General features: G+C 40.0%; 1 protein-coding gene across 1 annotated transcript in view; it reads left to right on the top strand.

The window, feature by feature from the left end:
* The window catches only part of DYM (dymeclin), a 337,031-nt gene that overhangs the window by 81,629 nt on the left and 232,254 nt on the right, over positions 1–23,148 (top strand). Inside the window, exons 7-8 of the mRNA XM_044243021.1 lie at positions 15,165–15,290; positions 16,658–16,800. Of these exons, the coding sequence (XP_044098956.1) occupies positions 15,165–15,290; positions 16,658–16,800 (269 nt within the window). The remainder of the gene's footprint in view (positions 1–15,164; positions 15,291–16,657; positions 16,801–23,148) is intronic.

Genomic DNA, 23,148 nt, shown 5'->3' on the forward strand with positions numbered 1-23,148 from the left:
GAAATTAGGGATGGACAAGCTGTGTTGTTCGATGGGGCAGAGACTTTATTTTATTTTTTTTAAAGTTTTTATTTATTTATTTGACAGAGAGACAGTGAGAGAGGGAACACAAGCAGGAGGAGTAGGAGAGGGAGAAGTAGACTTCCTGCTGAGCAGAGAGCCCTGCTCAGGGCTCGATCCCAGGACCCTGGGGATCAAGACCTGAACTGAAGGCAGAGGCTTAACGACTGAGCCACCCAGACGCCTGAGCCTTGAATTTTAGAAGGATTAACTGTTTGATTACATTTAGAGTTCTCTGTTTATTAAGATGTAAAATATATTCTTTCATATTTATATTTATATGTATACTCTTTATATAATACTTTTTATAATGTATATTATACATATATTATATATATATACTCTTTCTCTAAAATCATTCTGGAAGTATTTGGGGAGGAATGGAACGGATTAAGAATCTTATTTATGAGATTTTCTTTCTTCATAGGGTTTCTGAAATGTAATAAAATGATAGGAAATGCATATTTATGATTCAACCCGTAAACTTACGACATTGGCTTCACTGTTATACTGTGGAAAATTTGAACATTGAAAACTCTTGTTGCTAACCGTGATAAGGTGGTTCAAGAATGTGAAAAGCCGTGAACGGTTGATGGAGGAGAATGAAGGAACTGGAGGGACCTGGGTTGGCCTTGAAGGGTTTAACTGTTGGAAAAATGCCTTTCTATAGCCCTGCCTGTTGATACTTGGGCGCCCTCCAGATGCAGCCTCTGCAGAGCGGGTGCCTAAAGCAAGTCAGTGTTTAAGTTTTAGGTGCTGGAAGGGAAATATCGAGTATAGCTTTCTGGCTCAATCAGTGAGGTATTTAAGTCCTTACAAGCACTGAATTAAAGGTGAGAGCATTTCCATACGCCAAGACTGTATTATATATTAAGTTCACAATAGCATTTTAGGTGGAAAATTGATTTCTGGTGTGGTGAGGAGGGGAGGGTCTCAGTTAAATTTTTTAAAAATATGCAGACCTTTACATGTTTATTGAAGTCTAACTTAAATATAGCTAGTACCACAAATAACATTGATTTTAGGGGTGCCTGGGTGGCTCAGTCATCAGGCGTCTGCCTTCAGTTCAGGTCAGATCCCGGGGTCCTGGGATGAAGCCTCGCATCAGGCTCCCTGCTCAGCGGGAAGCCTGCTGCTCCCTCTCCCACTCCCCTGCTTGTGTTCCCTCTCTCACTGTGTCTCTCTCTGTCAAATAATAAAATCTTTTTTAAAATGTTGATTTTATAAGTTACATGCTCAGATTGTTCATAACTTGTGAATTATTGTTAATGATTATCATTAAGAAGTGTAGAAGTATTCTGTAATAGGAGAAAAACCTCTCTGGTTCTGAATGCAGAAGATGGGGCTCGAATCTGGCTCTCCTCCTAACCGGCAATGTCACTCCACGCCTCGGGTTTCTCAATTTGAAAGTAGGGGTAACAGACCAGAACTCATTTCTTGGAAAAGACATTTGAAGACATCTAGTTCAGCTGTTCAGCATTTTAGAGAAGGAAATTGAAGTGCCTCAGTTTGGAGACCAACTCCTGTAGCTGTTGGAGGAAGAGCCAGACTGTACGTTCCTCGTGTCCTTCAGTGCCGTGCAGGGGACAGGGGCCGAGTGGGAGCATCTCCTCCTCTGTCTGGTGTCCTCACTGCCCACTGTGTTGCTTCAGACTGTGTTGGGAACCAAAGCAGTGCACTTGAAGATGCTTTTGTAAATTGTAAAATGCTTTAGGATTATAAAAGTGTGTTGTCTTACCCATACTAAGTACTCAGAAACATTCAATATATTTGCTTTCTGAGTTAATTTTCCTATTTTAAATTTCTCAGTATATAAGAGTAGCAGTAGCTCACTAACAAGTCCAGTAGGCATAGGATTCGGGATGTGAGAGATTCAAAAGAACAAGGCTGACTCATCTGGAAGCTGAAGAAGTTTCTGTAGTGCCTGGCTTCTTAGGAGGGCTGGTGCTCTCCCGGCATTAGGTGTGACAGAAAGACTAGCAGCCATAAGAGCTGGGTCCTGGATCCTGGCTGTGTTTGCCTATTGTCGGTTATGGCCTGTGTTTGCCTTTTGTAGGTTATGGGCTATTTAGAGCCAGATGCGCATTGGGTTTTTAGGATTAGAATTCAGCTTTTCTTTATTCTAGCCCTTTCATTTTATATATGATGTCACTCAAGTACAGAGAAGGGAAGTGACTTTCCTAAGGTCAGTTTGCAGGATTCGTAGGTGGCCCTGAAAACACTTGACTCTGCCTTGAAAGAGTTTTTACTCTTAAAAAGCCAAGACTGGTACAGAGTACATTTGTTACTTTCTTTTGCTGTTATTTATACATGAATGACAAAGTATGAATGCGGCAGAGTACACTAATAATTGCAAACTTTCAATTCTACCGCAGAAAGTTAATTTTCTTCTTTTTTGTGTGTGACTTATATATATTAACCTTTTTTTTTTGTTTTTAAGATCTTATTTACTTATTTGGCAGACAGCGAGAGAGGGAGCACAAGCAGTAGGAATGGAAGAGAGAGAAGCAGGCTTCCCACTGAGCAGGGAGCCCGATGCAGGGCTTGATCCCAGGACCCTGGGATCATGACCTGAGCCGAAGGCAGACGCTTAACTGACCGAGCCACCCAGTGTCCCCATAGTATGATACTTATATATATTTCGTCATTACAAGTGAAATTGAACATCTCTTCATATATTCAGAAGCCATTTCTAACTTTTGATGAAGGTTTAGTAATCATTTTTAATTCCTGAGAGCTCTTTTCCTCTGATTGTTTCCTCTGTTTTACGAATGCAGCGTATTCAGTTGGCATGACAGCACTATGAACACTCATATAACCATTTTGGTATATTTGCTTTATTATTATGTCTCCATCTTTTTAAAATATTATATATGGATCTTATCAATCCAGCCTAATTTTTCATCTTTAAGGTTATCTTTAAAAACTCAATTTGTTGAACTTTATTTCAGGAAGATATGTGGCTATATTTTTATTGATACATTTGATGCAGTATTAGATGTAGAACACTAGTATTTTTTTTTTTTAAAGACTTTATTTATTTATTTGACAGACAGAGATCACAAGCAGGCAGAGAGGCAGGCAGAGAGAGAGAAGGAAGCAGGCTCCCTGCTGAGCAGAGAGCCCAATGTGGGGCTCAATCCCAGGACCCTGGGACCATGACCCGAGCCGAAGGCAGAGGCTTTAACCCACTGAGCCACCCAGGCACCCCATAGAACACTAGTGCTTTGAGAAATCTTGAAAATGTGGAGTGGATATTGAGTTTATTTGATCCACCCCCTTGATTTTTAAATATGATGAAGTTGACAGGGAAGGTGGCTAATGGAACTAGTAGTAAGTGACCATTCCGAGACGAGAATCCAGATTTTTTATTCCTAACCTCCAGGCACTTTCTGTTCCACTGTTAAGACTTTTATAAATAAGAAGCATTCCCATGTCTTTGATTTTGTTACCTTTGAAAACTAGCCACCACCGCCACTGACGGTATCTTTAATACATTCTACCACTTTTTAGTTTTCCCTTGTGTTTCACTTTCACACTCTCTCTGGTGGCATGACCCTGATATTTCTAAATTTTGGTTTTAATCCTTTGAATTTGTCTGTTTTTGTTAAACTTATGTTCCATTTACATACTGTCCTGTTTCTTACCCAGTAGTAAGTCAGAAGAGGATGTTTTTTTCCTCCATATTCGTTGACTTTGTCCTTAGCCAACACTAACACCCATTTCATGAAGGCTTTTGTCTTTATCCAAGTGTTCCACTCTGCCCTAGCAGAGAAGCACAAGGTCAAGGCGCCTGTCTTTTTTTTTTTTTTTTTTTCTTCACATGAAATTAATAACTTGCTCCAACAGTAGTTTGTTTTAGGACATTTCCAGCCCAGATGGTGGAAAGTTCTTGGGATAATACGGCAGCCAGAGCAACACTTTGGCTTTTTAAAGTTGACTTTGTTTTGGCGATTGTGTGATGAAAATCTTCTGAAGATCATACAAGGACATTAAAACAAGAAAGATCTGTTGGCTTAAAACATTTTTCATCTTCTAAAAACCACCACACTCAGCATGGTAGCATTTTGGTTTCTTTCAAGTATTGGCCTGTCTGGCTCTTTTCCCTGATTATTTGGCATTTAGGATAGGCCAATTAATACATTTTAGATTTTGTTTTCACAGAAGTCTAACATTGCCTTGAATTCCCTTTTTTGAGCATTATAGAAAATTCCAGCAAGAAATGACAGTAGAGATCATCTTGCCTGATGTACTTATTTAAAAATAGGAAAACTGAGACCCAAAGGGATTATTTGTTGAAATTGAAAGAATGAGTTTAATAGAGAGCTGAGAAGCAGAGCCTGGATCTCCTGATTTTGGCTCAGTGACTTTTATAGCATACCACAATCTGATTTAATTTTGTTTGCTCTTATTTCAATATGTCCTTAGAGTTGGATCAAGAAAAGTTTAATTTTAACATTTATGACAGTCTTCTATTTTTAGTTCTTGATTAATTTAATTTTAGAGCATATTGCTTAAATATCCAAACGCATGAAAATATATGTGAACAGTCTCCTGCCTATGCTGGTCCTCCATCTGTCCAGCTGTCCCATTTGCTTCCATAAGGAACCACTGTGCTTAGTGTCTTACATGTCCTTCCTGAGGATGTTCATGCGATGTAGATGTGGTTATGAACACAGGATCTTATTTCTCCCTGCATTCACACAAAAGGTGGGAAATCGTACATACTGTTTTGGACTTTCCTCTTTATCCAGTTGAAAGTCTATCCTGGCAGCTTCTGTACACATGCATTTGAAGAGCTTTCTCATTTTTGTTACGGGAATATTCAACTACCCCAAAGTTTACCCTTTCAGAGTATATCATTAAGTGGTTTTTAGTATATTCACAAAAGTTGTGAAATTGTCATTACCATCAAATTTTGGATCTTTACCACCACGCAGAGAAACCTTGTACCCATGAGCAGCTACTCCTCATTTCTCCCTCTGCCCGGCCCTAGAAACAACTAATCTGCTATCTCTGTGGATTTGCCATTTTGGGACATTTCCTACTAATGGACTTAGACCTAGGCTATGTGGTCTTTTATGTCTGGCTGCTTTCACTTAGCATAATGAGTTTAAGGTTCACCCTTGTTGTAGCAAGTCTTAGTACTTCATTCCCTTTTATTACTGAGCCGTATCCCATTGTGTGCGTGTGCGTACACCGCATTTTGCTTATCCATTTGTAAGATGGTAAACATTTGGGTTGTTTCTGGTTTTTGGCCATTACTAATAATGCTGTTCCGAGCACTCCTATATAAGGTTTTGGGTGGACTTACGTTTTCTGTTCCCCTGGGCATGTATCTACAAGTAAAATGGCTATTCATCTGGTAATTGTGTGTTTAACTTTCCTCAGAGGCTTCATCATTTTACATTCCCATTAGCCTTGCGTGTGAGCTCTATCTAATTTCCTACATCCTTTCTCATTCTTCTAAAAAAAAACCAACAACAGTATGATCTGTGGTAGGTCAATATCAAATTATATGTAATCATTCCCTTCTTGTTGGATGTTATTAACGTTTTTTTTTGCTCCTATCCATTGCTCATTTTCATACTGGGGCCTCTGTTGTATCTGTTTCTAGGATCCATTTTATATTAGGAAGATTAGCCCTTTGTGACATAAATTTAAAGTATGTTTTTCTAAATTTACCTTTTGACTTGTTGGCTTATAGTATGCTTTTGTTTTGCCATAATAAAGTTTTAAACACGGTTTTTAAGAATTTGAATTTGTCCGTCTTTTACAGTTTTTAGGCCTTCTGAATGGGCTTTTTGGCTCATTGCTGACCTTTTTGGCCCTTCTCCTGGTTGCCTTCGTGCACTTTTCATTGTAGGCCCATTTGACGTCCTTAAATATGCTGAATATCCTTCAATAAAAATGTTTCTAGCTCAGAGCCTTTGTATGTGCTGGTCCCTCTCTCTGGCAGACCCTTCTCTTGCCTCCTTACTTCTTTCAAGTCTTTGCTCAAATGTCAGCTTCATGTTGAGTCTTGTTGTTTAAAATTGTAACCCATCTTTGATTGATTGTCAGTGGCCCCCCAGATTCATTCTCCTCCTCTTTATTAGACTTTGGCTGGGCAGAAGCTGTCCAGGTAAAGATGTTGCTGGTCAGCCTCACTTGCCAGCTAGATCGAGATACATGTGTACCCCATGAAGTGATATATACAACATTTGTATTACTTAAAAAGAATTGACGTGCCTTGGAGTGATTTTTCTCCCTTCTCTCTGATGGGAAACTTGGAAGTATGTGCAGAGGGTGACAGAACTTCCTTTCCAGCATGGCCTTTCTATTTTATTAAGTAGATCCTGCTTTATCTGATTGTTAAGTGGCAGAGAAATGAACTTTGATCTGGCTTAAAGGATGATTTTGGACTTCTTTCATAGTGGTTTAGCATAACTATTCCTTACCCTTCCTCCCCAACCAGGTACTCCTGTCCAGCCTTCATGCACTGATTGTTTCCTTCAGAGCACTTATAATCTCTTAGTTTATTATATAGCATATTTATTTGCCTGTCCTCTTGAATATAAGCTCCAGGAGGCCTGGCATATAGTAAGTGCTCAGTGAATATTTGGAATGAATGGTTGGAAAGGCCTTCTATAAAGCATGTTATAAGAGAACCTTCCATCTTGTCATGTAGGGGTTTTTTTTTTTTCCTTTAAGATTTAAACTTCTGATATATTTGGGATTTCTTTTAATTCAGAGTCTGAGGTATAGATTCAAGCTTTTGGGTTTTTTTTTTTTCCCTTTTAGAAGGCTATATAGTTGTTCCAACAGTGTGTATGTATCTCACTATCTTTTTAGTATCATATCGATGAAGTCCATTTATAACTTGTATAACAATGATTTACAAATAAGACATGCCTGCTTGTCTCCTCAGTAGATTTCTTCTAAGAGAGATCATTGTATTCTCAGTCATTATCAAATCCGAGTGACTGTAATGTATTTAAACTGCTTTTAATTCTATGCACACATAAAAAGATGCTAGATGCTCTTCTTTCTAGGTAATTTTTTTGTTTCTCTAAATCTTATATTTTTATTCATATTAAATGGTATGTTGACATGTGGAATAGCTTGGATTTTGGCTCATAGTTATAGGCTATTTTGTGACTAGGAATTGCAAATGCTGTATGTGCTCTGCTACCAAGCTTTATATTGAGTAAAAAGTTTTTTTTTTTTTTTTTTTACCAAAGTATGTATTTGCTTTTTATGGCTATTACAAATTAGAGGTGCCTGTGAGTGTTGGAATGCTGTTTGTTTCTTCTGTAGGAACAACATTTCTAGGTGTAAAATCTTTCAAATAGTGCTTAAATGCTTTTAATGACTGAATGCTTTTAAACAATCTGTGACCGTGCACTCTGCCAGTATTTAAACGTTTAACTTACATCTTTGATGGGCAAATGTGATAGTTAATTTTGTGTGACAGCTTGACTGAACTGAGGGGTGCCCAGAGGTCAAACATGATTTCATTTTTTCTGGGTGTGTCCATGAGTATGTGTCTGGAAGCAGTTAGCATCTGAATTGGTAGACTGTGTCAAAAAGATCAGACTCACCAGTGCTGGGATCATCCAGTCTGTTGAGGGCATGAGTAGAACACAGAGATGGAGGAAGGGTGAATTTGCTCTCCTGCTTGAGCTAAGATATCCGTATTCTACTATCCTTGGACACTGGTGCTCCTGATTCTCGGGCCTTCATACTTAGACCAGGGTTTTTCTGGTTCTCAGGCTTTTGGGTCTTGATGCATACTGTACCACTGGCTTTCCTGGGCCTCCGCTTTGCAGATGCCTTGTAATGGAACTTCTCAACTTCTGTAATTGTATGAGCCAATCCCTTATATTAAATCTCTTTTTGTATATGTCTCTTTGTATATGTGGATTGTTTCTCTGCAGAGCCCTAACTAATACAGTAAGTGTGGCTAACTTATTGCTATGATCTGAATGTTTATGTCCTCCCCGAATTCATAACCTCCAAGGTGATGGTATTTGGGGAGGAGGGGGATGGTTAGGTCATGAAAGCAAAGCCTTAATGGACAGGATTAGTGCCCTTGTAAAAGATATGCAGGAAAGGTCCCTTACCCCTCTTCCACCGTGTGATAACAGCAAAAAGATGCTCGCTGTCTGTGAACCAGAAGGGTAGCTCTCATCAGACGCTGAATCTGCAAGTGCCTTGATCTTGGACTTTCTAGTCTTCAAAACTGTGAGGAGAGAGTCTTTTGTATAAGCTGCCCAGTCTCTGTTAGTTTTATTGCAGTCCACAAGCATTAAGATACTCATGTTGGATTGTTTTTCCCTAGTTGCAGTCTCTGTTACTTTGACTGTTTGCAGTAAAGTGAGAGAGAGAGGAGTCATTAAGAAGACCTATGGTCAAACCGAGGTTAGATATTATCCTCCGACTATTACTTATGAAATTTTTTTCCTAGGAAATTTCACAGTAGAGATAATCAGTTTGGAGCAAATGTTTCTCCCACTCATTTTCTTCATGCCCTTCCCATTTAAAAAGTCTAAAGTAATAAAAATGGTCACCTATAGGGGCGCCTGGGAGGCTCAGTCGGTTAGGCCGCTGCCTTCGGCTCAGGTCATGATCTCAGGGTCCTGGGATCGAGTCCCGCATCGGGCTCTCTGCTCAGCAGGGAGCCTGCTTCCCTCTCTCTCTCTGCCTGCCTCTCCATCTACTTGTGATTTCTCTCTGTCAAATAAATATATAAAAAATCTTTTAAAAAAATGGTCACCTATAATCTCATCTCTCAGGGTGGCTTTTTAAATTTTTTGCTGTTAGCATCTGCATGCATATATTCATTCATATGGTACATAATCTTCTGCTGTCTTTGCTCAGTGTTGTGTCATGAAGCAAATAGTTCCATAAAGTATGTTTCCAAAGTAGATGGGATAATGTTTTGTGAGGCTAGCCTAACTCTGATATTAAAACCCAAAAAACATTACATAAAAAGAAAATTACAGACTTCTATCTTTATCAGTATAGGAGAAAAATCTCTTAAAAATAAACAGTAAGTTGGGGCGCCTGGGTGGTTCAGTTGATTAAGCGTCCAACTCTTGGTTTTAGCTCAGGTCATGGTCTCAGGGTCATGAGATCAAGCCCCACGTCAGGCTCCACGCTTAGTGCAGAGTCTGCTTGAGATTCTCTGCCTCTCCTCCTCCCTCGGTCCCTCCTCTGGCTCATGCTAGCACTCACTCTCTCAAATAAATAAATAAATAAAATCTTTTTTTAAAAAATTTTTTAAAAATGTATTTATTTGAGAGAGAGCATGCACGTGTGCATGGGAAGGGGGCAGCGAGGGAGAAGCAGATGCCCTGCTGAGCAGGGACTCTGATGTGGGGCCCCGATCCCAGGACCCTGAGATCATGACCTGAGCTGAAGGCAGAGGCTTTTAACCCACTGAGCCACACAGGTGCTCTAAATAAAATCTTTAAAAAAAATAATTAGTAAGTTGTATCCAGCAATATATGGAAAGGGCAGTACATCATCATCAGTGTGGTTTACCTGAAGAATGTGATATGGTTAACACTTGAAATTCAATCAACATAATTTGCTATATTGACAGAATTAATTAGAAAAGCCATATGAGGTGTCTCAGTAAGTGTGGAAAAAGCATTTGACCAAATTCAACATGCATTCATGGAAAAAGAAAAGTGTTCTTGATTTAGGTTGCTATCACTGTCTCCGAGTTCTAAATCTAAAAGCCTGTCTTTCTTGATTAGTCTTCGTCTTTCTTGCCCACTTTCAGCATCCGGTCTGTCACTGAGTGCTGCTAGTTTCATTTGTTCCATGTCATTCAGGTCTGGTTACTCTTTGCCATTCCTTTGGTCACTGTTTTCCTTGAGTCCTCACAGGGCTCCAGTGGGACAGTTTATTGCACACGCTTTGTTTCTTGAATTAAAGCGTTTCCCCACTTCTGTACGTCTGACTTGTGATGCCCCCTTCTTTCCACTGTCCCTGATTTTGGACACATCAGACATAGGATTGAGTCGATCACATTCTTCACTTCAAGGGTCGTTATCATCACTGGTTCCTGTGAGGCCCATCGCTCCCAGCATTTGGTGTTACTCCATTCACTTATTCCCGTTTATTCCCATTCCTTGATCTCCTTTGCTGTAAACAGCCATTTTGAGTGTGTTTAGTGCATTGTTTATTTATATATATGTGCAACTAAATGTTATATGTACATGGGTTTTGTTTGTTTGTTTGTTTGTTTGTTTTTAAGTAGGGTTCATGCCCAGTGTTAGGATCAGGAGCGCAGGTGCAGCCGGCATGGTGCCGGTGACTCCGAGATCTCTTGACGTTGTACTTAAGCTCATTGCTGGGGCTGTGGTCTCATCTGAAGTCTCATCTAGGAGGGGGAGAGCATGCTTTCTAGATTCCCACTTGCTGTTGTCAAGATTCAGATACTCGAGGGAAATCGGACTTCAGTTTTTTAGTTGTGGACTGGAGGCCTCCTTTATTAGTTCTTTGTTGGGTGGACTTCTCCATATGTCAGCTCACAACAAGGTAGCTGGCTTCCCGCAGAGAAAAAAAGAAGAAAAGGAAAAGAAAGGCAAGAGAGGGTGCCCAATGCAAACCGTGTTCATTTTGTAAATTTCCCTCTGCATGGTAGTGGCATCCTTTCACTTTTATGTTTATCAGAAGTGAGTTACTAGATTCCCGCTGCACTAAAGGGGAGGCAATACACAAGGGTATATCAATGGCAGGAAGCAGGATTTATTGGGGTCCTTTTAGAGTTTGCCTACCACAGTCCTCACAGTCCTGTGAGTTTCTCTTTGGCATATATATGTATGTTGGGTCATAGGTTGCTGTCTGAGGATGACTGCTCTGGTTAGTATTCCCATCAGCACTACTTGAGGGTTTATATATCACCATATGCCTACCAATACTTCATATTTTCCAGGGCAGAAAAGGATATCACAGTGTTTTAAACTGTTAATATACTTTGCCCTTTTTTCCTAGTGGAGTTCTTGTCTTTTTCTTGGCCGTTTGCAGGAGTTGTTTGTAACATTCTAGATAGGAGTTTCTTATTCTTCTAATCTATCATCTGCTTGTTACCTTTGTCCAAGGTTTCATTTGTTAAGCAATAATCCTTAATTTTAATGTGATTAAGTGCACTTTGGGGCTTTATGGTTTGTGCTCTCAGGCTTTTAAGAAGTCCTTCCATGTGGCTTATGTTCCAAACTTAACCATCATGTGTTTTCCTGTGTTAACTTTAGCTTTACCATTCACATCCGGGTCTTTAACCCATCTGTAATGGAGCTTTGAGTGTGCTGTTAGATAGGGACCCATCACTGTTTTCTTTGTAAAGGAGCCAGTTGTTCCTAGCACCATCCTCCGTGTAGTCTCTTCTGTCCTCATTGATTCGTGAATTTGTCTTTGTTGTGTGTTGTCTATACCTGCATCACAGGTGTGAGCCATATGTTTGGTTCTTAGGTGGGTTTCATTCATTTGCCTGTTGTGTGTGTGTGTGAGTATGTGTGTGTGCGCAAATAACCATGCTGTTTTTATCGTTACAGCTGCGTGGCATGGCTCGATACCTGGTAGTGAAAGTCCCTCTCTTCACTCTTTATTTTCAAGGTTGCCTTGGCCTTGTTTACTCTGCCATAAAAAGTTTAGAGTCACTTGAGGACATTCCTAAAAAAGTTCCTGACTTAACTGTAGGATTAATTTGTGTAGAATTATTATTTTCATGGCATTAAGTCATTCCATTCAGATGGTCCTATGTGTCTTTTGTTTTACTGCTGATAAATGATGCTGGTCAGAAAAATGAATAAAAGATACCCTCTCAGTCCATCAACAGCAGTGTGGTCCTTCACGAAATTCCCTTTGTGTTTGCAATCATTCTTCTTTTGTATTATGATCAGGTATTACATGGCCTCACACATTTTTTCCTTTTTGCTATTCCAAATTATGTATGCTTTGTCCACTATGTTCATGAGTCTGTTCAGGAAGACCCAGTCAGTCAGTTCCAATAAAAATCAGAGCATTAAAGATCCTTTGGTCTTGGGACACCTGGGCGGCTCAGTCAGTTAAGTGTCCTACTCTTGATTTCAGCTCAGGTTATGATCTCAAGGTTGTGAGATTGAGCCCTGTGTGAGGCTCCCTGCTGGGCATAGAGACTGCTTAAGATTCTCTCTTTCTCCCTTTCTCTCTCTCAAAAATTCACAAAAAAGAAAAGATCTCTCTGTCCATTTATCTCTTGAGTGTCTATTATGTACTAGAGTTGGGAATACAAATAACTAAAAAAATGGAAGGATCCTAGCTAGAATCTCGTGTGTTCTAGTGAAAAAGAGAGTCGTCTTGGGACACGTTAGTGGCTCAGTTGGTAAAGCATCCAACTCTTGATTTTGGCTCAGGTCATGATTTTGGCTCGGATCAGGATCTCATGGGTTATAAGAAGGAGCCCCACTTGCACGTGTGCACATGTTCTCTCTCAAACAAATAAATCTTAAAAAAAAAAAAAAAAGGAAAGAAACTCATGTGCATATAACTGCTTGCCAGTCATGCTTTAGGGCTTAACTTAATGTCACTATTTTAGAAGAGCTTTACAACCAGAATTCCCTATAATCCTTTCATGGTGTGACTTGCTCTCTTTCTTTACAACCCTTTTTGGTGTAATTATTTCTTGAGATCTGTTTTCTCCATTAAATTGTAAGCTCCAAAAAGGCAGGAGCCTTATCTATTTGTTGATGGATGTGTCTCTAATATGGGACATAATGCCTGTCTAGACATAGTAAGAATAAGGTCTTTGTAAATATTAGTTGAAAGACCTACAAAGTGGAGTACGATGTAATAAACAATTTAGTAGAACTTTTATCCGTAGACCTACGGAAGCACACAAGGGGGACCACTTAGTTCTGTTTAGGAATTTTTGGGAATGGATTTACAGCTTCATATGAAACTACAAATGTCCTGTTGAGTCAATGTACTTAAAGTACTGTCTGCTTTCCCTGCCTCCCAACATGAAACCCTCTACCCTTCACTCCTATAGCTTTAAAGAATTTGGATTTGGGACATAGAAAAAGATGTTAAATTATAAATTAGAAACCACTGCAGGTGATTATTATTGATGCAGTAACTGAATATATTATCAAATGTCCTGGAGGTGGTCATCTATCTAGGTAGGCTCTACCCTGTAGCAAGATATTTTGCTCTTCAGGATTTGGCTTTAAGCCCTGACATAGCTAAAAGCCTAGCCAGTTGACATTGAGAGTGGATTTCTGACAGGCATGGGCTATACAAATACGTGATAACTTTGATGCAAAATCTTTCAGGTTCTAAGCAGTCAGATCAGTATTATGAAGAATTAATGACATAGCATGACATGTCAGGCTTGTCTTTCATTCAGTTCAAGGAGTAAAAACAAATATAAGAGTTGTGTTTTTTGTGGCTAATATTTACAACACTACTTCCGAAACTGTCAGGAGAAGGAATTGTTCTATAATACTTTTGAATGAGATTTTTGAGTAGAACTGAGATTTATTCATTACATAATATCACTTGCCTGGACCTCTTCTGTTTCAAATACTTTATTTATTTTTTTTTTTAAGATTTTATTTATTTATTTGACAGACAGAGATCACAAGTAGGCAGAAAGGCAGGCAGAGAGCGAGAGAGGGAAGCAGGCTCCCTGCTGAGCAGAGAGCCCGATGCAGGGCTGGATGCCAGGACCCTGGGATCATGACCTGAGCTGAAGGCAGAGGCTTTAACTCACTGAGCCACTCAGGTGCCCTCATATACTTTTTTTTTAAAAAGAGATTTCTATCAGCAATAATTCCTTAAAATATTTGCAGAATTTACACTTGCCCAGTTCTAGAATCAAGTCACATTTAATTTGCTTAATGAGCCTCATTTAAATAGGTGTTAAGTGTTTTTTGGTGGGGGGGACTTTCCATGAGTATTTCAGTGTGTCACAATATTTTGATACTCCTTTGGAGCTGTTACTCTTTTTGCTGTGTTGGTTGAGATTTGCACTTTCCTGATCTGTTACTTGTCCCCCTGAAAATCATGTTATACTTTTGAAATAACTAAAGATTTCTCGAGGCATTTTTTCCTGTTTGTGCTTCTTGCTCAGCCAAAACTTCGTTTCCTTTTTATTTGATCTAAGATTTATTTCTGAAGGGGGGCTGATGGTCTTGGGAGAAACATGCTTAATAAAACAGGTATAATGTGTTCCCTGTACACATTTTGCTGACCATGCAGAGCTGGCCTTGAGGCAGCAGACAGTAGAGGTAGAGATTGTTAGGATATACCGTTGTTTTCATTGTAAAGTGATTATCGCCACGAAAAGGCATCGTTTTCTTTCCTGCACTGGGGACTTCTCTTCAGTTTGACACTCTGCATATTCCAGAATATGTTCTGTATTATAACTAAACAAAGATGAACGTAGAGCTTTAGGGTGAATCTTCCAAGCTGGTAAAGCTTTCCGTTATACAACAAGAGACTTGCTATTCAGCGGAGGATGGGAACTGGAAAGTAGGCAGGCAAAGAGAGAGAGAGAGAGAGAGAGAGAGAGAGAGAAGCAGGCTCCCTGCTGAGCAGAGAGCCCGATACGGGACTCGATCCCAGGACCCTGAGATCATGACCTGAGCCGAAGGCAGCAGCTTAACCCACTGAGCCACCCAGGCGGCTGGGAACTGGAAAGTAGGAAAGTCATGGGATGCCTGACCCAAGTGCAAGAGCTAATGGCTGGGAAAGGGCTTCATATATTTGCTTGACTTAATTTGTGTGTGTGTGTGTGTGTGTGTGTGTGTGTGTGTTTTAATATTTTATTTATTTGACAGAGAGATAGCACAAATGGGCAGAGTGACAGGCAGAGGGAGAGGGAGAAGCAGAATCCCTGCCAATGTGGAAGTCAATCCCAGGACCCTGGGATTGTGACCTGAGCCAAAGGCAGCTGCTTAACTGTCTGAGCCACCCAGGCACCCCTTAATTTTTATGTTAAATGTATTAGTATTTCTTTATAATCTAGAAACACATTGAATATTTAGGTTGTGTTTTTAAATGTATAGCTTCTTTAGAAAAGAGCTAATTTCCAATGGTATCATTATTCTGTTTGTTTCCTATTTCTCCAGAGATATTACGTACGAAATCTCAGTTGAAGCTGTATCAACAATGGTGGTTTTCCTTTCTTGTCAACTCTTCCACAAGGAAGTTTTGCGACAGAGCATCAGCCACAAGTATTTGATGCAAGGTCGATGGTACGTTTCTCTTTTACATTTTTCTACTTCTTAGTGTCTAAGTCTTTATTTCTGGTCTTGTCCTCTAACCTCACTGTTGTCCCAGCTGTCCAGCCAGACATTTCCTTCTGTGATTCTGTCCACACTCCAAACCCAAGGCACAAGGAACCAAATTGTGCTTTCCTGTTTCAGCGGTCCGTCCTTCCTGCCCCTTTCATCTCCACGGCTTTTCACGTCTCTGGTGTTTGTGTTTTCTTTCTAGAAGTGAAACTTTGAAGCCCTCATTCTCCTTTCTCTGCATCATTCTCTATGTCTACGCGCTCAGCCAGTCCTGCTTGTCCACTGAAATTATTTCGAATCTTCCCCTTTTCACCCGTCTTGTCAAAATGGCCACATCTCCACGCGATCACCCTGTGTCTGGACTAGGCCAGCAGCCTCTCAGCTGACCGCTCCTGCTTGCATGCGGTCACGGTACTAACTGTACACCAGCCACGTGCCGGCACGCGTGGCTCTTGAGTGGCAGCTTACAGTCTCCTAATGGGGCTGGGGTAGATAAAATACACACATGTGCACATGCGCACACACACGTGTCTTCTGTGGACACATTCTTCATAGAACTGGCGAATGCAAAACAATTACAAATAAAGCAGCTTCGATTAAAGTTCTCAGGGAGTGGGAGGAGCTTCGTCTTTCTCACATCTTGCTGCCTGGGTTATCTGTGTGGCACCTTCTCGCTCCCTTGATTGTACCTATGATACAGTCACAGAATCCTGTAAGGCTGTTTGGAACATATTTGCAAATCACTGGTAATAGAGAAGGAGCCTGCACTTTGGCTCAGGAGTCTATTACAGAGTTTTCTCTAGATTGCTGGAATTGATTTATCACTTTACTTTGTGGACACGTACCTTTTTCACCTGTGTTCTCTCCCTTCTCTCATTCCATTACGTGAAAGAGTAGAAATATATATTTATTTCATATGCATGCATAAACTGAATAATTTTATGCTTAAAATATGTAGTCTTTTATATAGATGCTTTTTAATTCTTGCTTTTCCCTACTGATTCTGTGTTACTACCTCCCTTCAAGTACCAGGTACTGTATAATACACTGAATTTATAATAATGTCACCTGTTACACAGAGTACCAGTACGGTAACCAGCGCTCAAGAGTTGAAGCGATTTGACCAACAGCTATGGCATAGAAACAGGAAAGCCAGAATTAAGCCTCAAGTCTGATCTCAGAGCCCACAGCCTTCCCTCTTATGTGCTACATTTCTTTGAATTGTGCTAATCCCTTTGCTATTAATAGATTATATAGAGGATATTACACAAAATCAGGGGACTTCCATAACCATGAGTTTGATTTTCTTCTTTTTTCTTTTTGTGTAGTCTTCCATACACCAGCAAGCTTGTGAAAACCTTATTGTATAACTTTATCAGACAAGAAAAGCCACCCCCTCCAGGAGCACATGTGCTCCCACAGCAGTCGGACGGGGGAGGACTGCTCTATGGGCTCGCATCAGGAGTAGCAAGTAAGTCTAATCAGATTCTGTCCGTTCTTTGATGTAGACGGAGTTTGTCTAATATGTAATAAGAAATTCTGTCCACTTGGCCACCACTGCTGGCTTTGTGGAGCTGGCTAAATGTGAAACACTGGAAGTAATTTAAAATGTTTTTTCCATTTAGTGCCATGATTGATGCAGTGAAATGTATGCAAATAATTGTTTACCTGTAAGACACCATTTTTCAAGAATAATGTTTGTAAATCTGCACATTGTATGAATTTTAACTGCACCTGATAAATGCGATTAAGCTCTTAAGAAGTTTTTACTGCTTGTGCTTTGAGGAAATCATGCTATTTTGGAGGCTTTATTGCTTAAGATCTTACATGGCTAATTAGGTGTAGTTTTCTTGTTATACTCAAGGTTTCATTTGCTCAGCAACAAATTAGCACATTTTGAAGAGTTTTTTATTAAATTCTGAAGTGGCACAAATGTGGGTTTTATCAGATTGGAAGCAGATTTCATTAACTGCAGAAAATCCTTTCCCACCCAACAGTAAAGCCTCATTTCTGCTTCACGATGTTGGACATGAAGACACGAGGGGCGGCGAGTCTAGCTCCGGCTCTTCCTGGTGTTAGTGGGGTGGGTCTGTGGCACGTGAAGTCTCAGAAACTGAACTTTTGCTTTTTTCTAAAGGAGAAACAAAAAGCAGACTGGTACTTTGGCCCAGGCACTCTTCCTAAACTAGCAGCGTATGCGTATCACGTCGTGCACAGTTGGGCTGTTTGAAGGAATGCTACCCAGGGCTGAAATCCACAGCAAAATTATGGCTGTGACGTGCTCGCTGCACTCCGGAAGGACTATCAGTACGATAGGAAAATGTAGTCCTGTTTGATAATGGACTTGGTAGTGGTCTTGGGAACATCTTTGGGTTAAGAGACCTCTGTTGACTTTTGGAATTGATTTGTGGACCAGGCTTTCTAGGTTTGCCTTCCCTTGATTTCTTTTAATACTATGGTTTGAATTACACTTGTGCTCCCTCATTGCTTTGTGTTTGGTGATGAGCAGGCTCCTTAGAAAGCCAGGCCTGCCGAGGTTTGTGCTCTGACTTGCCCTTGTTTCAGATGATGAGGCTGTACCAGGCTGGCGCACTCATGTTCTCTGAAGGCAACACAGCAATGGCTGCTTTCTTCCCGTGGAAAGGCTTTTCATAATCCATTAGTATTTTCTTTTTTTCCATCGTTAAACTGGTGCAAGTATATAAAAGTTAATATTTTCCAATATTTCAGGGTGGTTGAAGTTTTTTTTTAAGATTTTAAAATTTCATTTAAGAGTTTTATTTATTTGAGAGAGAGAGAGAGAGAGAGCATGAGCAGGGGAGAGGGGCGGAGGCAGAGGGAGAACCAGACTCCCCACTGAGCGGGGACCCCGATGTGGGGCTCGATCCCCGGACCTTGAGATCATGACCTGAGTTGAAGGCAGACGCTTAACCGACTGAGCCACCCAGATGCCCCTGGTTGAAAATTTTTGGGGAAGAGATGATAGTATAAGTTCATTAACTGCTTTCTTCAAAACAAAGGCAGTACTTTGCACTCTTTTTTTTATAAGGACAAACATAGATTCGTGTGTTATGTTTAGTTATTCTTGCAGTTACGTGTTATCAGAATAATGCCCAGTATGGTAATGTGGTGTCATTAGTACTAGGTGCCAAAGAGCTTTTACACTTTACCTCTGCCCTACCTAGTTAGCAGGGTACCAGAAGGAAGTCTCTTAATTTTCCCAGCTTCCAGTTTCTTTGTCTACTGAATGAGAAGGTCAGGATGGATAATTGCTAAGATTATTTTCCATATAACTTTTGATGATTCTATGGCCTTTCCCCTTACCATTAAAAAACGTAATATTCAGAGTCTGGGGGAGACAGTGGTTTAGTTAAGGACATGAAAATGGACTTATGGGGGCACCTGGGTGGCTCAGTCAGTTAAGCATCTGGCTTTGGCTTAAGTGGTGGTCTCAGGATCCTGGGATCCAGCCCTCTGTGTTTTGCTCTGTGCTCCCCCGCTTATGCTCTCTCTTTCTCTCAAATAAATAAATAAAAATCTTTTTTTTTTTTTTTAAAGATTTTATTTATTTATTTGACAGAGATCGCAAGTAGGCAGAGAGGCAGGCAGAGAGAGAGAGAGGAGGAAGCAGGCTCCCTGCTGAGCAGAGAGCCCGATGCGGGACTCGATCCCAGCACCCTGAGATCATGACCTGAGCTGAAGGCAGCGGCCCAACCCACTAAGCCACCCAGGCACCCAAATAAATAAATAAAAATCTTAAAGAAAAAAAAAAGTAAAGAAAATGGACCTAGATTTTTAGTGTACTGTAGTCAAAAGACATTTTATATAGCTTCTTACTCTTCATAAATCTATTCATATAAAGGTATGAGTAATGATAAGAGTGATTATTCATTGTTTCATAATATGTGACTCAAAATTTTATAAAAAACAGCAAAAGGGTGTTCTCTTCCAAAGCACAGCTATGTATTATGGGGGAGAGAAAAAGAAAGTATGGTCATGTAATTTCGAATTAAGTCACATTCCATGAAAGTTAATCAAGTTAATAAGGAAATTTAACTTCAGTTGTGCGATCACTTTTGAAGATCTTTTGGTTGGTAGTTAAGAAATTTTCTTACTTTAACATTGGCTTGAGAAAAATATGATTTGGAAGCTCCTCACTGAAAAAAAAACAACAACTCCAAAGCCAAATGTAAATTATAAACTCTTTTGGATTAAATTTATTTGCACTGGGATTGAGTTTTTTCTGGAAACTCAGTAGAAAATGTTTCTTTACATAGCAGTATATGCCTGGTATCTGCTGCTTGAGTAATTCCCTTTGAAACAGAGCGCCTTATTTTGGAGACTTCCTTAGTTTTGGATGGTGAAGTCTTGTTGGCACTGGGAGAGGAAGAGGAGCTTCCTTGTGCGAGCTGAGTAGTGAACCACACGTCTGGACCCTCCCAGCAATTAGGCAAGGCTTTCTCCAGTTTGGTCTCACTTTTTCAGATATATTTCTGGTTATTCTGCTTTTCTTTCCCAGACTCTAGCAAGAACTCTGTTACTCATTACATGCCTGGCCCTCTCCCCCTTTCATGTCTTTCCTTGGATTATCTCTTTCACTTAGAATCCTGTTTTCTCTTCTGACTTTATTCTGCCCATCCATCTATTGAGGGCCATCTCAAGTACCACCTTCCCCACGAAGACTTCCTCTTCTCTCCTAGCCAGTTGTGCTCTTCACCTGTGGCATTTTTTTTTTAAGATTTAATTAATTAATTTATTTGACAGAGAGATCACAAGTAGGCAGAGAGGTAGGCAGAGAGAGGAGAAAGCAGAGGCTTTAACCCACTGAGCCACCCAGGTGCCCCCGCTGTGGCATGCTTAACTCTTCTTTGTGCCGTGGACTACAGTATACAGATCTCATTCTCCATAACTGGCCTCTACATACGATACAGCAAAAACCGAGATGTCTGTAACCCTTGAGAGTTTATAGAGCACTTTTCATGTATCTCACTTTCTTCTCCTAACAAGCTTGTCAAATACATGGTTTTACCTTTTTATAGTATGGTTGATGAAGAGATGTTCCTAGTTTAGATTTTTCTAAGATTCACCTAGGAAAGATGTGTTGTTGGTTTGGAATTGAGCTCAGTTCCTTTGACTCTTAACCTTTGTTTTCCTGTCCTTTCTTGTCCTAACCTGAGTCCTGAGTGTGTCGGCTGGTGTTTGACTTAATGTGAGCGTGTTCACTGCTGTCTCCAGCACAGCACCTTACACCTGTGGCCTGTCAGTAAATACTTGCTGCACGTACTGAAATACTAAACGCTAGTAACTCATCTACACTCCACATAGAGTGAATTCAGTTTATAATAACACATCTGTCATTATTAAATGCCTTCTGTTTTCCAGTCACTTTAGTAGCTAGCTTACATACATAATTTCATGTGCTCTTTATTTTTATTTTTTTAACATTTTATTTTAGAAAATTTCAAAGATGGATAAAAGTGAGAGGTTGGGAGAATGACCATCTATCCATAACCCATCTTTGAGAATGAGCAACATTTTGCTGTTTTTTTTTTCCTCATTTATCTGTCTCATGATCTTTAAAAAAAATTATTTGGAAATAAATTCATGCATGTATAAAAGTTCCAAAAACAAAAGTATTACAAAAAATTACACCACTTTCCAGGTTGATTTAGTATTACCATTTCATCCTGTTAGTTCTGTGTTTGTATCCCTTCCCTCTTCCTCTTTCATTCTATACACACACACACACACACACACACACACACACACACGCACCCTTTTTTTTTTTAACCGTTCGAGGGTAAGTTACATGCATCATGGCCCTTTATCTCTAAATACTTGGATGTGTTATTTCCTGAAAGGGGGCATCTCTTACACAACTACAGCACACTTATCAACTTGAGTAGATTAAATATTGAACTGCCCTTAAAAACAGATGCTTATTTCTTTGTCAGCAAAAATAAAGAAATGTAGAGTTCCTCTGCATTTTAAAATCTACTTTCTTAGTTCAGTATCACTTGTGTTGCACCAAGATTGAATTTTGACAATTAGGTGTTCTTGTAACTAGGCTGCTCTCAGTTTGTGTATCCCAGACCAGCCGTTCCAACGTGCAGCACATCCCTGCTCCTTTCTGTTTATTATGGGTCCTGCAGTATTTGGTGAGTGCTTCCATGATGTTTGAATAGAAGTTAGTAAATGAATGGAGGAATTATTAATATATTTTAATGACCATGAGTTAGGTTTTTTTCCAGTTAATGAGAGTAATGAAAATTACTCGTATGGATTTTGTTCTTTTTTTAAAAAAAATGTTTTCAGATGTGTTAAGTGTGATTTATGTCATTCACTGAAAGTGGTGGTTAGACTCAATTATACATTAATATATTACTTTACCTGGAAGTACCTGTAATAGTAATACATGTCAACAAGCCTTTTCATAATTTTGTAGTACAAGAAAAAAATGATTTTCTTCCTCTTTATAGCTTTTTGGTTTAGATATATCTCTAAAATGCTGGCAAAATGGAAGAGGCACCAATTGATTCGTCACTTTACTGTTTAGGAAAGCGTGCTACAGTTTTAATTAATGTGTTTTGGGGTTTTTTTGAAGATTTTATTTATTTGACAGAGAGAGACAAAGCGTAAGAGGGAACACAAGCAGGGGGAGTGGGAGAGGGAGCAGCAGGCTTCCCGCTGAGCAGATCTCGATCCCAGAACCCTGGGACCACGACCTGAGCCAAAGGTAGACACTTAACAGCTGAGCCACCCAGGCGCCCCAAGGTTGGTGTTTTTTAATGAATTGTAGAATTCGAAGATTAGGAGAAACGAGGATAAAGGTCTTGTAGTGCCTTCCAAACATCAGCGATCAGTGTGGCATGCTTCTAAAAAAAGCGCATGCATGTACTCACACCTTGGAATTTCTGAATCATTACACCTGTGCTTAGGCCAGGTCATATCCATTTTCAGAAAGCTTTCTGGATGATTCTGATGTAGCCGGTTCATTTTAGCACACTCACGTGGTCCAGGTCCCTTCCCCGTGCTTGGATCTGTTTTGCTGCGGACCCAGCATTGCAGACCATTGAGCCAGTGCGGTTACGTGCTGGGCAACATGTTGTGAGCAGCTCCGACGGTTTCAGCTGACTTCCTCCTCTTGTATTATCTTGGTTTTTCTTTCTGTTGCTCTTGTCATTGTTTTCTGTTGCTCTGTCAGTTTACTTAGCTTTTCCTGAAGTCTAACCATCCCTGCAGTACTCCAGCGCAGACTGGAGTGGATTCTGGACACTGCATTTTTAAAAAAATTAATTTATACCAAAATCTCACTTAACTCTTTCGGCAGATAATATTCAGTTTTTAATGAATTTTTGTTAGCCTCATCATCTTCCTCTTTGCTATGCCTGTAGTTTTATGTCCTGTCTAACCCCCTTAAGGTTTTATACAAACAACATTCAGTGTATCTCAAATACCATTTTGTTAGGTGTGTTATGGTCCATAATTTCAGGAAAAGATAAGATTTGCACTTGTTTTCAGCTCTGGATCATCATTAAACACAGTTTTCGGGCTTCCTCCTTCATTCAGGGTTATGTCCTTGTCACCATATTGCAGCCACAGGGACGCATTATGATTCCTTTATGGAAAGCAGGCCATTTCTGTAGGTGGCACATGTAAAATAACAAAGGAAATTAAGGTATCTAGGGATTTTGTGACTTTTCTGCAGAGACTGGATTTCATTTCCTGGAATCCCAGGGAGGATTAGCGGTGAGGCAGTAGCCGGTTTTTCCCAGGCAGCAGGCGGTAGAGTTCATGAAGGTTCCCACAGAACCTGACT

The sequence above is a fragment of the Neovison vison genome, chromosome 3, assembly GCF_020171115.1.
Source record: "Neovison vison isolate M4711 chromosome 3, ASM_NN_V1, whole genome shotgun sequence".
NCBI lineage: Eukaryota > Metazoa > Chordata > Mammalia > Carnivora > Mustelidae > Neogale > Neogale vison.